Genomic DNA, 13,596 nt, shown 5'->3' with positions numbered 1-13,596 from the left:
GAAACTCCAAAGGAGGCACACATAAGATCACTGATCATTTTCTGAGGACAATCATTTGGGCGGTATTTATTACTTCTATGATTTTGCATTTTATGTATTTAAAAGCAGGTTGTATGTGAGACTTTCTTTGTGTCCAGGAACATGCTTGAAGTTATATAAACATTTGATCACTGCTTAAAAAGCTCAAGATCACAGTGTTTCCTTTTGAGGGAACTTTAACACTGCAGCAAGGTTTTGATGGTATGTGAATGCCTTTAGCATGTGTCAATGTTTGAAGCACATGTAAACACACCAATCTGATTGGCCGAGGCAGGGAAACAGATTCCACTTGATCAACTTTATGCACAGACACCTTTATTCCTTGGTGATGTGTTGCTGTGTTTTTACACATGCTTCAGACACCAGCACACACTGAAGGTGTTCTCATAGCATCAATCTCATGACGCATTTCAGGGAACCAGGTAACATACATAACCCTGAGACATTTGTCGTTATGGGCCTCTGTGTTACATCCTGTCTGTCAGCAGCTGCACGATTGCTCCATTTAATTCTCTGCACACAAATACTACAAATATACTCTGAAAATAGGTTAAGCATTAGTATAGCTGCAACAGTCATATTAGCATTTCCCATGGCACACGGATTCTCGGCTTGTCACCCCACAACCATTCAAAATTAGTTAATTAAATGAAAAATCTGTCATCATTTACTCATCTATTTGTAAATTCTAAACCGACCCCCACCCCCTTTTGGAACACAAAACATTTTTAAACATTTTTAGTAATGTCTTTGTGACACTGCATTATAATTACCATAGTAACATTGAACTCCACCTTACAGTGACCACTATATTAACAATAATAATATGCAACTGTATTTTATCTCTACTTACTCTGTGGTGAAACTTTAAAAGAGCAAATGCCCGGTGAAGGACCTTTCCCCACTTAGGTAAATCACACCAACTCCGATCCGTAATGCTAATCTGTGCTCCAAAGACAAGTGAACCTCAGAGAGCACCAAGGTCAGTGTCCAACTCGAGTCGAATTACAGTCAGGAATGAGTACAGTAACCAGTATCCAATATAGCAAGAGTTCTGTTAGATAACATCTGCAGTTAGTCACCTCTCACGTTCTTGCTATCACACCACTTGCTCAACAGTGACCATGTGACCCTGCCAACCCTTGCGGTAAAGCAAATGAGATGAGATCTCAACAGTTCAATTTCTCATCAGTGTTCAATACCAACCCATTTCTTGTTCCTCTAATCATTCTCTTTTCCTTTCCTTACAAACTTTTTCTCATTTTTCCTGATTGTCTCTGTTGCTTGTGTTGCTCTTTTTTCTTTTCTTTCTTTTTAACAACAACAAATCAGTTTTTGGCTTTTTCTTTAGCCAAAGACCCCAGTGAGCCTGTTTTCAATTTATCTTTCATCTGTGTGCTTTCTTCTGTTTTTGATCATTTTCTTTTGGGCTATAAATAGCCATTCAGTTCTCTTCTATTTCAAAGGTCCAGCAATTTTAAACTGTCCCAAAGCAGTCAATAGCTTTCCTTTGGGTGTACCAGTGGCACAAAAGACCAAGGGCCTACCCATCATTACAGAAGTGTAGTGAAGCCTGTTGCACATAACCAATTATCAGTAGCTTCACTTGATTTATGAAGCATGAGACCACAAACACAGCCACACAATATGGTGACAGAATCCATTTGGCAAAGTAAGTCTGATGATAATACACACTTTCTGCTTTCAAATGTTTGCAAATATTGTGTGTTTGTAGATTTTTTTAAATTAAAATTTTCTTAATTTATGCATATGTGTCATCTGCTTAAATTAAACTCTATTGACAGGGATGCACATTTTCCAGTTTGGTTCTCATGAAAGCACCTGGAGATTTAGTTTGGCCCTCACACTGCACATAGTGTAACCCAGTAAATATACCTATAAAAATAAAATGATTAATAATAGTATTATTACTATTATTAGTATTATTAACTTTATTTATTTTGCTTTTTTTTAATAAAAAATAATAATAAATACAGTGTGACAATAGTATTTTAAAATAAAAAGTGAGTATTAAATAAAAATACACTTATTTTTAAGCACACTATTTCATAGCATACAATACAAATATTTAACTTTATTTATGTATTTATTTATTATTTTTTTAATATGACTTTTAGCAAGCTTTTATTTTGGCGGGTTGCTGGCAAGTAAGTATATGCACTGCCGCTTTAGCACAACCATGTGAAACATGTCAGTGGATGAAATGTCACAGTTTTGCATTGTACTCTGAGTAAAACGTCAACGAATACAGTAGCCTACGCTTTCAGTTTAAATGAAAATCTTATACAGCATTACAGTTAGTCGATCTAAAACAGTGATTGTGCATTAACAGCTCTCAACCATGTCGGTACGCAAATAAGTGACCTGAACTTATTTATTCAGTGCATTTTTTATTTTGGTTACCACTTAGTGTCACAAATCCTGTCCGTGGCCTTTCATCCGATTGCCACCAGAGGTCGCCCTTCCATTACATTGACTCTCCCATTACACAAGGTGCATTCCAATCAGGATATATTGGCCTTTGAAGGGCGCTTCAGAATGAAAACAGTCATGGCCGCCATATTGAAGGGTCGTTCCAAACCGAAGTGCTCAAAACTGGCTACTTGAAAAGGCCCTTTGGAATGAAGGATTTCGAAGGGTACAGCTGATGGACACTTCGGGCTCCCATGATCCTTTGCACAGATTCTTTGCATGATGACGGTGCCTCCGTGTGGGCACCGTATGATGACACAGAAGGGAATTTCAAGAAACAGTTGTTTGGTCCCCTACACCCTTTAACCCTTCAAAGCTCTCACTCCGGAGGGTAAACCCTTTGAAGGGATTAGGGCATAGGGATGAGGCCTTCCGAATGGAATGCAGGGAAAGACTGTTACATGTCACCCCGGACTACATTTCCCATGTTTACACCCTCACCTGTAGCCAATCACACATACTACAGTATATAACACCCACTCAGACCCTTCTCAGATCTCTGAGTATTGTTTAGCGATTATCGCTCTCCTAGTGATAGCTACTTTACGGAGCCATTCCGAGTTTCCTGAGTCTAAGTCTAGTCTAGTTATCTGTGTCTTTATCCTAGCCTGCTTATCTCATCCTGTCTGCTCTTTGCCTGCCTTGGAATTTAGTCTTTCTTGGATTATCCCTTTGTCTGGCTGTTTTGGACTGTATTTGCACCTCGCCTGAACTATTTCCTGTATTTGGATTACCCTTGTGCCTTGCCCTCTGGATTACGTTCGCCGTTGATTGACCCTTGCCTGTTTTTGGATTACCCTTTCGTCTTGCCTGTTCCATACTTGTTGTTTTTGTTGACCATAGCCTAATTTACCACGTCTTTGAATAAAGCTTTGCATATGGATTCACATGCTTCCTCTGTTCACTCCATTAACAATTAGCCTATATTACATATATAATTGTATTAACATTTATGCATTTAGCAGATGCTTTAAAACAAAATTTTGTTTCTTAACTTTTATTCTAAAAAATCTTCACTTTTAAGCTTCATTATGGCATTTTTAACAGCGACTTTAACTTCCATGTCCAAGTCTATATGTGCTATCAGATTTGCATTGTACTGTCTTGTGAGAGACTCTGCAGCTGCTCTCGATGCTTTCCTCAGAAAAACAAAATTTCCATTCTATTGAACATTTAATGAAGAAGTGGTTTTGAAGAAGAACAACAGTACGAAAGAGGAATTTATATTACCGGTTTACAGGTACAATATCTCCTCATCTTGTGAGCAATACGGCACCTCGCCGAGTTTTCTCTGTGGAAATTCCCATCCATTAGCTCTGAGCACTTCATTTTTCAGAGGTTATCAGGGCCAAGACAGAGGGTGGCAATAATCAAGAGCAAGCACAAGCAGTGGGGAAAGCGAGAGAGAGACGATTGGCAGCCTCAAACTTATTGAACAGGAACAACCACAATAGTGACAAGCTTGCTAACAAGCAAGCCCACATTAGTTTAGGATTTATATGCTGGATATTAATTACTTATTGTGGGAAGTAACTTTGTAAAAACAAATCGATACTGGAAAAGGAAACAGTGATTGATCACACTAAGTAACATTCTAAAAGTACACAAGCCTTAGTAAAGTGTTCTGCATTTTTTTTTCAAATGATAGTATATCCATTATCTCTGTGACATGGTCTAGAATATAAGCACTGTACACAACTGTACAGGTATAACTCTGGACAGCCTACTTTCAGTGTATTAAACCAGATCTATCTTACCCGCATCTCCTGGGCCTCCTTCTGACCATCCCAGGCCCAGCTGCGCTTTGTGAAGTAGTTGACAGTGGCAAACTCGATGAGAGCAGAGAAGACAAAAGCATAGCACACTGCCATAAACCAGTCCATAGCTGTTGCATAGGCCACCTTGGGAAGTGAGTTCCGGGCGCTTATGCTCAGTGTCGTCATGGTCAGGACAGTTGTGACACCTAAAAACAAAAATGGTTAAAAGTGTTAGATGTCATGGTCAAGATAACAGAGAACGTGGAGTAATTGTTTTTTTTTTTTTTTTATTTCAATATCAGTTGCTGTTTTAGTTGATTTTGCCAATGTATTTAACCAGTAGTGATTAAGAAATGATGTGAAAGAATAATATCACCTTAAATGAAATATCAAATAAATAAACCCACGCCAACATGCAAGCTCCAAACAGAAAGGTCTTGAACCAGAACATTCATGCTGTGAGGTGATAGAATTATCCACTTAGCCACCATGCCACCCTGGTTTCTACCATAGGTTGCATAAATAATACATGGTCCCACTTTATATTAAGTGGCCTTAACTATTATGTATTTACATTTAAATTAATCATTTAATACAATGCACTTATTGCGTAAATACATGTTTTTACATTGTACTTATATTTTTTAAAAATAACATTACATTTAAAATAATTACATTTTACTTATATAATACTAATTAAAAATTAACAATACTTAAATTTTACTAATATAATACTAATTAAAAACAACTTATTTCTTGATGTAAGTACATAGTATTTAAGGCCACCTAATATAAAGTGGAACCAAAAATAAATAAATAAATAAAATGGTGATCTGTGGTCTTGGAACATCTAATCAACTGTGATTAGAAAGTTAACCAAACATTTGTGAGAGTTTCAAGGACAGGTGCTTTTATAATATATACCACTTTACTTTGTGAAGTGTTTTAGTTGATTTCACCTCCAAATGAAAACTCTCAGCACTGGGATTCATGCCAGTGCGCAAGGTGTCATAGGCTAAAAAGAAGCATCCTTATAAGTGATGGAAGCTTTTAAAAGAAATGAGAGTAAACACTTGAAATGTGTTGCTCTGACACCACAATAATGTTCATAAAAATTATTATGGGCCTTAGATTGCAGCATATATCAGTGAGGAGTGGTGACTTCTTTAACCGGGCATGCTGTCCAATTTATTAATTTGTCAGATATGATAAATAAGAAACACCCTTGCAGGTGTTGATGGTGTCTTTTATGTTTCTTACACACACACACACACACACACACACACACACGTGCGCGCGCGCGCGCACACACACACAATCTCCACTGCAGACTGAGTAAGCAAAAGACACAAGATAGTAGTGTTTTACATTGGTCACATTCGTGTGTAGTAATCATTCGTGTTTGTGTGTGTTTGTGAGTTACTATGCAAAAACCCCATTTTTATAAGTTAAAATAGTTTCAAAAGAAGTGTTTGCCTTTGCTAGAGACGCATAATGTCTTGCATGTTGTGTGCATCTTTTGTGTGTAGAATTTGGAGCAAAGGAGTCATAGTTTCAGAAATTGTAAGCAATTGAAATAAAAAAGATAAAGTGGTTTCACTCTTTTACTGAACTGCAAGTTATTCATCTTGTGAAACTTGAAACGAACTAAGAACCAAAATTGTGTTATGTGTTCTTCAAACTTATGTAAATAATATTGTGTTTTTAATTTTGTGTATAAACATTTGTACAACTTTGTGTATAAACAGTCTGAGTAGAGGCCATAATGTGCATGTGAATTTCTGATTTGTGATATCTGATCTTTTGGAATGACTCGCCATTTGGCAATAGACTGCTGAGGGCAGTAAAGCCAATTAAAATTGCGTTTCATACAGGGCCCTTCCTGCATAAACTGGGTGATTCTTGGCCATGGAATGGATTGGATTTGTGGAATATGCTTCCACATGGACCATTGCTGATGTCTGGATCCATGAGACTAGTGCTCTGGTGACAATAACAATCTGGTGAATCTAAATTTCACTAATAATAACTGACAAGATAAATCGGTTGTGCTATTAAATCACGGCCCTTCAATTCTGCAGAATTAAATTTGATGATTAAAAAAAGCATAAAAAGCAAATGGCTCTGAATAGATGCAATAGATGCAAGATGCAATTGTCTCTCGGTCTGTTACTGCCCACTGGCTTAGAAGAGAATGCAGATGGAAGACGCTGGTATATTATTACCAGGGGGGCATTCTGACTTCAGTGCAAATAAAACTACATAAATAAAACATAGCTATATAATGTGCAATATATGGTGTGCTTTTGAAAAGAGGCTACTATTCAAATGAATACTGCGTGCTGTTTGCTCCCATAAATGTCAGTGGCTGACAATTAAATTGAAATCTATGGCTGATGAGGATCTGTAGAGTGTCAAAAAGTCGAATGGCAAAGAAGATTCTCATTAAACTTTTCATTAGGCATTATCTCCATCTGGAAATGGAGTGAAAAGCAATGGGAACATTAGAAAGAATGTCACAGAAGTTGCTATTGTCTCTGCAGAGACAGTTGCCTATTATGTGCTACGTGTGTCGAAACCATAAATTACACATTACACTGTGGAGCTGTGAAGAAAATGACAAAACAGGATTATCTATGTGAAATGTCAGGCTAGACCTATCAGAGGAGATCTGAGAAACTGGCAGCTATCCAGAGATTGATTAAATATCAGTCTAAAAGCGATGTTTGTGAGATGATGCATCAGCCTAGAAATACTGACATAGGCTTTGCTTTTTAGTGTGGTGGATGAGATGGTTTCTTCTGAGCATAACTGGAGCAGTGGCCAATTCCAAGGTCATTTTCCTGAAACCTTGTTTTGTAATTCTTTAAATATTGAAAAAACACTAATTAACAAATTTTATATATATATATATATATATATATATATATTTATATATATATATATATACATACAAATATAGTTCATGTGCATTTCATGTCTCTTTGGCATCTTTCTACTCTTTGATTAGAGTCCACTTGAGGTAAATTACATTGATTTGACATTATATGGAAAATCAAACACCTGTTTAAATAATGTCTACAAGCAGAAAATGAATATCAGAGCAAAAAACAAGCCATGAGGTCATTGCCAGCAGAGACCAGAGATATGGTGAGGAATGGATCTTGGAAAGACTACAAAAAAATTATGCTGCTTTGAAAATTCTGAAGTGCATAGTGGCAACCCTCCCTGCAATTGCTGTCCAAAGCCACGACCCCTGAACGCATGAACGCACACACAGACCAGAATACCAGAGACAACATTACTACAATAGGCTACATCAGCGGTTCCCAATTCTAGTCCTCGCACCCCCTATTTAAATAGTATTTATTTATAGAGGTATATTATGTCACACTTTTCTCTGGTAAGTTTCGTCTGTGTGTGAAGATGCTGCACAGCACAAATCTGTGAATGAATGTTCAGAAGTGAAGTAAACGGATTTCCCCTGCTCACAGGGAATAGGGAGCAATGGATATCATATCGATCAGAAAACAGTTCATGCACGTAGCTCACTTCTAACAAGCTGGTTATCTGAATCGGGTGTGTTAACTAAGCGAGACATGCAAAATATGACGTGATATACGCGGGGAATGGAATTGGGAACCGCTGGGCTACATCATGTGTCATTCACCAGTGAGAAAACTTTAAAAGTACTACAATACCAGGAAGGAAGATCAGGTTGTTGATGTTTGCCTGCCATTCTTGCTCTGTCTGCACAGGGTGGGTGAACATGCTGATGAAGTATCCTGTCTGTTCAAACTGGGTGGACAGAGGTATGCAGATCCATATGTTGACTGGCAATTAAAATGTTCGGACCATGGTTTGATTGGACAAACATTTCTTGGTCCTATGCCTTCCACAGAATATATAAATACAGATAAATACATTTACATCACTTTATGATTGCTGTCGGAATGTGAAGAGACTTTCAACCAACATAACAAATTTTTTTCTGAAGACAATCACCTATTGCACCTTTAAGACACTTAGGGTTTACAGGCAGTAGACAATTAAGGTCACAGTTATAATAACTGAAGACAGCAAATACACCTTTCTATTGACTATGAAAAACATCAGAAGACAGTTGCCTAGGTTCCCTGTTCACCTGCCTGAACATGCCATAGTCCTGCTGCAAGGAGGCATGAGGACTGCAGATGTAGCAAGAGAAATAAACTGCAATGTCTGTAATCTAAGCCCAAGACAATGCTACAGGGAGGCAAAAGAAAGGACAGGTGTTCATCCGTGCAGTAGCAAACCATGTATAACCATGTGTCCCCCCAGACGTGTTCAAGAATTTGCAAGTGCCTCGGTGGAAGAGTGGGTAACATCTCAGCAAGAACTAACTCCTGTGGCAAAAATATTTGATAACAGAAAACAGCCATTTATGATTACTGCCAAATCTATGGGGCAGTAGTCAGATGGCAGATTGGCGTGCTAAAGCTGCTGAGGGTTAGCACTCAGGGGAGCTGGCTTTGAAGACCTAAACATTACAACCTCCAGGCACCTTGGAAAACACTACATTTAGCACTGGCTGTCTACCAGCCTGGCCACTCCATTACTTCAATATCCAGCCAGCAGTCTGATTCTGTGCTGTTTCATCACGTCTGCAGATATAGTTGTGCGAGCCTTGTGGAATATCAATAAGGGTCCGCTCTACACCTCATTAGTACCTCTCAATTGAAGCCTACCAGCATAACTACAGTGGTTTTCAGCACAAACAAAGCTGAGAACCTAAGAGAACATTGTTCATTAAATAGTACAGTATAAAACTTAAATATAAATCTTTATTTTTATTATATAAAAGAAGATAAACAGTTTAGCTGCTCTCTAGGACTGGCCATGTAAAAACTGACACATAATAGCATTACATAAATCTCAATAAAGATAACCACAGTGAAGTGATATATACAAAATAGTGCAAAATAAAAGATGTATAGTGCAAAGTACATGGGCTGTTATTGCACTTTTGTTTATTAACATAGATTATGAGTACCCTCATAGCCAAAAAGCCACAATAAAAATACTGGCTTCTGATTACCATGCAAACTAACATACAGTAGCATAGAAAGCTAACACAGACACAGTGGATTTTATAAAGGGATTTCTTGGGAATGGTAGCGAATACCAAATATATGTTCAGTCATTTCTGCTCAGATCATTCCAAACATCATCTGAGCTGATTTTGGCAAAACTGGACAAGATTTGTTATTATTTGTTTATAATTTATTTATTTAAAAAAATACATATGAAACTCTAGGTGGCACTGTGTTTAAACTTCTCAGGTACCTACTGTCGATGATCTCTACCAGATTTTGTGCTGGTATGTTAAATGGTTTAAAAGCTATTGCAATTTATTACAAATTTCAAAATGGCAAACAGGTGGTTTGATCAATCCCAAAATCAGTATCCATGAACTCATCATGACCCATAATGATCACGATTTTCCGAAAAATTTATAAAAAGTTATATGCTAAAAAAAGAAGCAATTTTTTCAGAACTCGTGACTTGTACAGTATGTGGCACTGTTCCCAAGTTCGGCATGCACTGCTCAGATCATGGTGTTGATAAAGCATACCAAAGTTTAATTCCGAAATATAAAATTATTGGCAAGTTATGGTTAAGTTAAGTTTTGGCCAACTTTGTTAACTTTACGACATAATGTTTGAACAAATATGTATATTAAAATTATGTCCAGTCATTTCTGTGCAACTTAGTCCAGGTATCACCTAAGCCAATTTTAGTAAGCACTGGAGTAGTGAAAAAATGAAATACTAGGCCCTTCGTGATTTTACTGGACTGATTTATCGCACCATTTATGGACATAACCGTAATTACTTTAGGCCCTTTCACACCAAGGACTATAACGATAGCCTTAATAACTGTTCTAATTCTATGAGAATAGTCTTCACACCACAGATATAATGACAATGATGGTTGTGCTACAGTTGGTCCTAGAAACCTCAAAATTTGCCTGTTTTTTGGCCAATTTTATGACCACCACTATAAGTGTTCCAAATTTCATATTTTAAGAACATATAGCTCATACAGCTTGGTCTCTAAATATCCCTTTGTGAAAGGAAAATATTGTGTGGCATTTTGAATCATACTCAAATTACATAAAAAAGTGTGTGAATATATATATATATATATATATATATATATATATATATATATATATATTGTATTTATGATTCCACACCCAAGACAACTCCACGAAAGTTGACTTCAAAAAACAGGATGAAACATTTAAATTGCTCCGTCCGGTCATGTGTTTGTACTCCAGAAACCGGCAGGCTCCAGATCACTGATTAGCCTTGGCACTTTCGCCTTGTGTGCTGTTGTGCACACTTTTCAACACCTCTCCTCTGGACAAGATAAGCAGGAGCGAATGTTAATAGCAGAAGTAGAGTAGAAGTTAAAGTCGCAAAAGCTGGAGTGGCATTTCTTATGGAGGTGGAGAGCATGCCTAGTGGGGCTTCTTCATAGAAGTGTGGCGACCAGTTAATGATGCAATTCTTACCCAGAGTGTGATTGCTGATTAGTCACGTTTATAGACTCAACTTGGGTAATGGGAAATCAGTTGGATACAACCTCCCACTTGTCTTTATGAAAAGATGTATGATAGGATACTAATCACTGCAGCATTCAAAGCACTCACAGCTTTTTATTATTTTGACACAAGGACATTAACAGCCTTTTTTCTGCTTGTCTCTTAGCTGTTTCTTCTTGATTAACTTAACAGTCAAATGCTTTTATACAACTCAGCTCAATGTGACGTTCTATTTTGAAAACAATGTTCTATACTGAATTACTCCAGTCTGTTTGGCCTAGTTTACCTAAACCTAAAGTCCTAAATATGTATTAATGATTGGTGAAATGTTCATGCATTTAAGAGTTAATATCTAAGTGAATGCATTCAAGTTGCATTTGCTATGTTTTTTTTTTAATTAATTAATAGATTACTGGCCTAAAAATAGTACAAACAAAAGAAATAGTGATGCATGCTTAAGAAAACCACTCAATATTAAAATATGAGTGAATATCTAAGCCTGTGTGGGCTGAACACCAATTCTAAAGAGTCTGTCTTGAAGGTTGTGGGCGTGCAAAGTATAATAGTGATGGTGGGCCGCAAAGAATAAGATGGTGAAGATGAAATATGACTATACACCTGAGCAAGCCGCACTGCATGTATTAGTTTTAGCTCGGAAATTATGGAGTTAGCACAAGATAAAAGACAACAATGAATAAAGCAAAGGAAGTTTTATAAAGAACAAAGAGATGAAAGGGAAACGATAAAACACATACAATGGTAACAGTGGCAGTACAAGAACCTAAGCAGCATTATTCAATATTTACTGAAGGGAAAAACTAACTTTAGGTGTAGAAACAACGGGGACTTTGAAAAGGACAGATGGAGAAGAAAACTAGAAGATGACAGGACTGGAATTGGCAGGGCTCTGTCCTGGCAGCTCTGTTTATTTTGTCCTTGTTTATTTAATGTTTCTTTGTTTGTTCTGTATGTGAGCACACGGCTTCATCTTGTTTATGTTGGTCATGTGCTCCCCTTGTCCTGGTCCTTGTTTCCCTTTATCACGCCCTCTCGTTTAGTCATTGTCTAGTCCTTGTTTAACTAATTAATCTCACTTGCTCCTTGTGTGCTTTCCTCTCTATTTATTGTGTTCTCTTGCCTCATTAGCTGTTTCCATCATTTTTTTTTCTTTGCGCATTTTGCAGAATCACATCAGAAATGAATGATGGAAATGGCAAATTTTGAAAACAAAACAAACAAACAAACAAACATTTAATTTGCGCAAAAGTTTTTACAATTGGTTGAGGTGGTTTTTGACTTGTGTGAAAAAGGGTTAATGTGAATGAAGGGAGACGGAAATGCACTTTGCGAATAAATTTCTCTATGCGCATCAAAAATATCATGTGACTTTGTGCTATGTGATGGCATAACCTGACTAAACCATGGACCGATCTTGTTGCACAGCATCTGAAATGTTGTTATGGTTATTATGAAATATCTGTGCAAAATCTATCTTCAAAGTATTTCTGCATAATTGCATCCCAGAAGTGTCTTACACAACATTTACATGCATTTATTGTGTTTCGTCTGCTCACTCTGAGGTGCATATCATTTATTATATTTATAAATTATTATAATTAGTGCCTACCCTTACCAAAAAGTAGTATACTTCAAGATTATTTTATTTAGTATACTTACGTAAAGTTCAAGTATATTTTTAAGTATACTTTATGTAGCAAGTATACAAATATCAGTGTTCTAGTAGTATACTTGTAAGTGTACTCTTTCAATTCTCCTTGGGACTAAATTGGCCCACTTCCTAGTATATAAAAGTATACTTTTAAGTATACTTTAAGTATAACAGTAGCAAACTTTGAGTACACAACCAGTTTACCTCTATGTTTGTAGTCTGTACTGCAATTATACTAAAAGTGAACGTATAGGTATACTGATAGTTTACTAATTAAATACTTTGTACACTCTGAAGTATAGTCTCAGTAAACTACTAGTTTAGTAGTTTTATACTGCAAGTATACTCATAAGTTTTCTTTAAGTGAACTTTACATCATACTTTAAGTATACTACTATGTCCCCATTTAGGCTTTATTTTGTATATATTTTGTTATATGAATATCTGAACATACAAAATGTCCAAAGAAAGAACAGGGTATCTGCTTGTAAACAAAAACATTTTATTCTAGCTTCATGCATTCTTTTTAAAAACACTTTAATGTGGGTAAGTTTCATAAAAAAAAAAAAAAGAAATAACATTTTGAACAAAAAGCTGAAAAAAGACCATGAATTGGATTCAGAATGATAATCAAAACATAAACAGAGTCGATCAACACCCCAAAGCTTGACTGTAATTATTACCTCTTCATCGGTCCACATTTTATTCCATAATGTTACAGTTTCGATGCTGTTCCATGTCAGATGATCATGTTACATGAGTAGTTTCTTTTTCTTCTTCACTTGTGTCTTTTTGGAAATTCTGTAGTGTACTAGCGCCCTCTACCGTATAACAATGAAAACACGGATTCTAGGAGCACAAGTATAGTTCAAATATATTTAGACTTTTTGTAAGTATAAGTCAAGTATACTTAAATGTCATTTTAAGTATATTTCTGAGGAGTACATAAAGCCCATTTCTGAGAAGTACATAAAAAGTAAACTAAAAGCATACTGTCCTATTTTTAGTTTAAAAGAAGTATATTAATAGCAAACTTGAATAAACTTCTT

At 36.4% G+C, this 13,596-nt stretch overlaps 1 protein-coding gene across 2 annotated transcripts in view; it reads right to left on the bottom strand.

Moving 5' to 3' along the window:
• LOC109045548 (gamma-aminobutyric acid receptor subunit alpha-3-like) overlaps positions 1-13,596 on the bottom strand; it is a 164,883-nt gene that overhangs the window by 26,154 nt on the left and 125,133 nt on the right. For both annotated transcript variants that reach the window (XM_042747718.1, XM_042747717.1), the window contains exon 9: positions 4,290-4,495. In XM_042747718.1, coding sequence (XP_042603652.1) covers positions 4,290-4,495 — 206 coding nt within the window. The remainder of the gene's footprint in view (positions 1-4,289; positions 4,496-13,596) is intronic.

Source organism: Cyprinus carpio, chromosome B21, assembly GCF_018340385.1.
Source record: "Cyprinus carpio isolate SPL01 chromosome B21, ASM1834038v1, whole genome shotgun sequence".
Classification (NCBI taxonomy): Eukaryota; Metazoa; Chordata; class Actinopteri; order Cypriniformes; family Cyprinidae; genus Cyprinus; species Cyprinus carpio.
The sequence above is the reverse complement of the archived record's forward strand: the minus strand, read 5'-3'. Positions and strand labels throughout refer to the sequence as shown.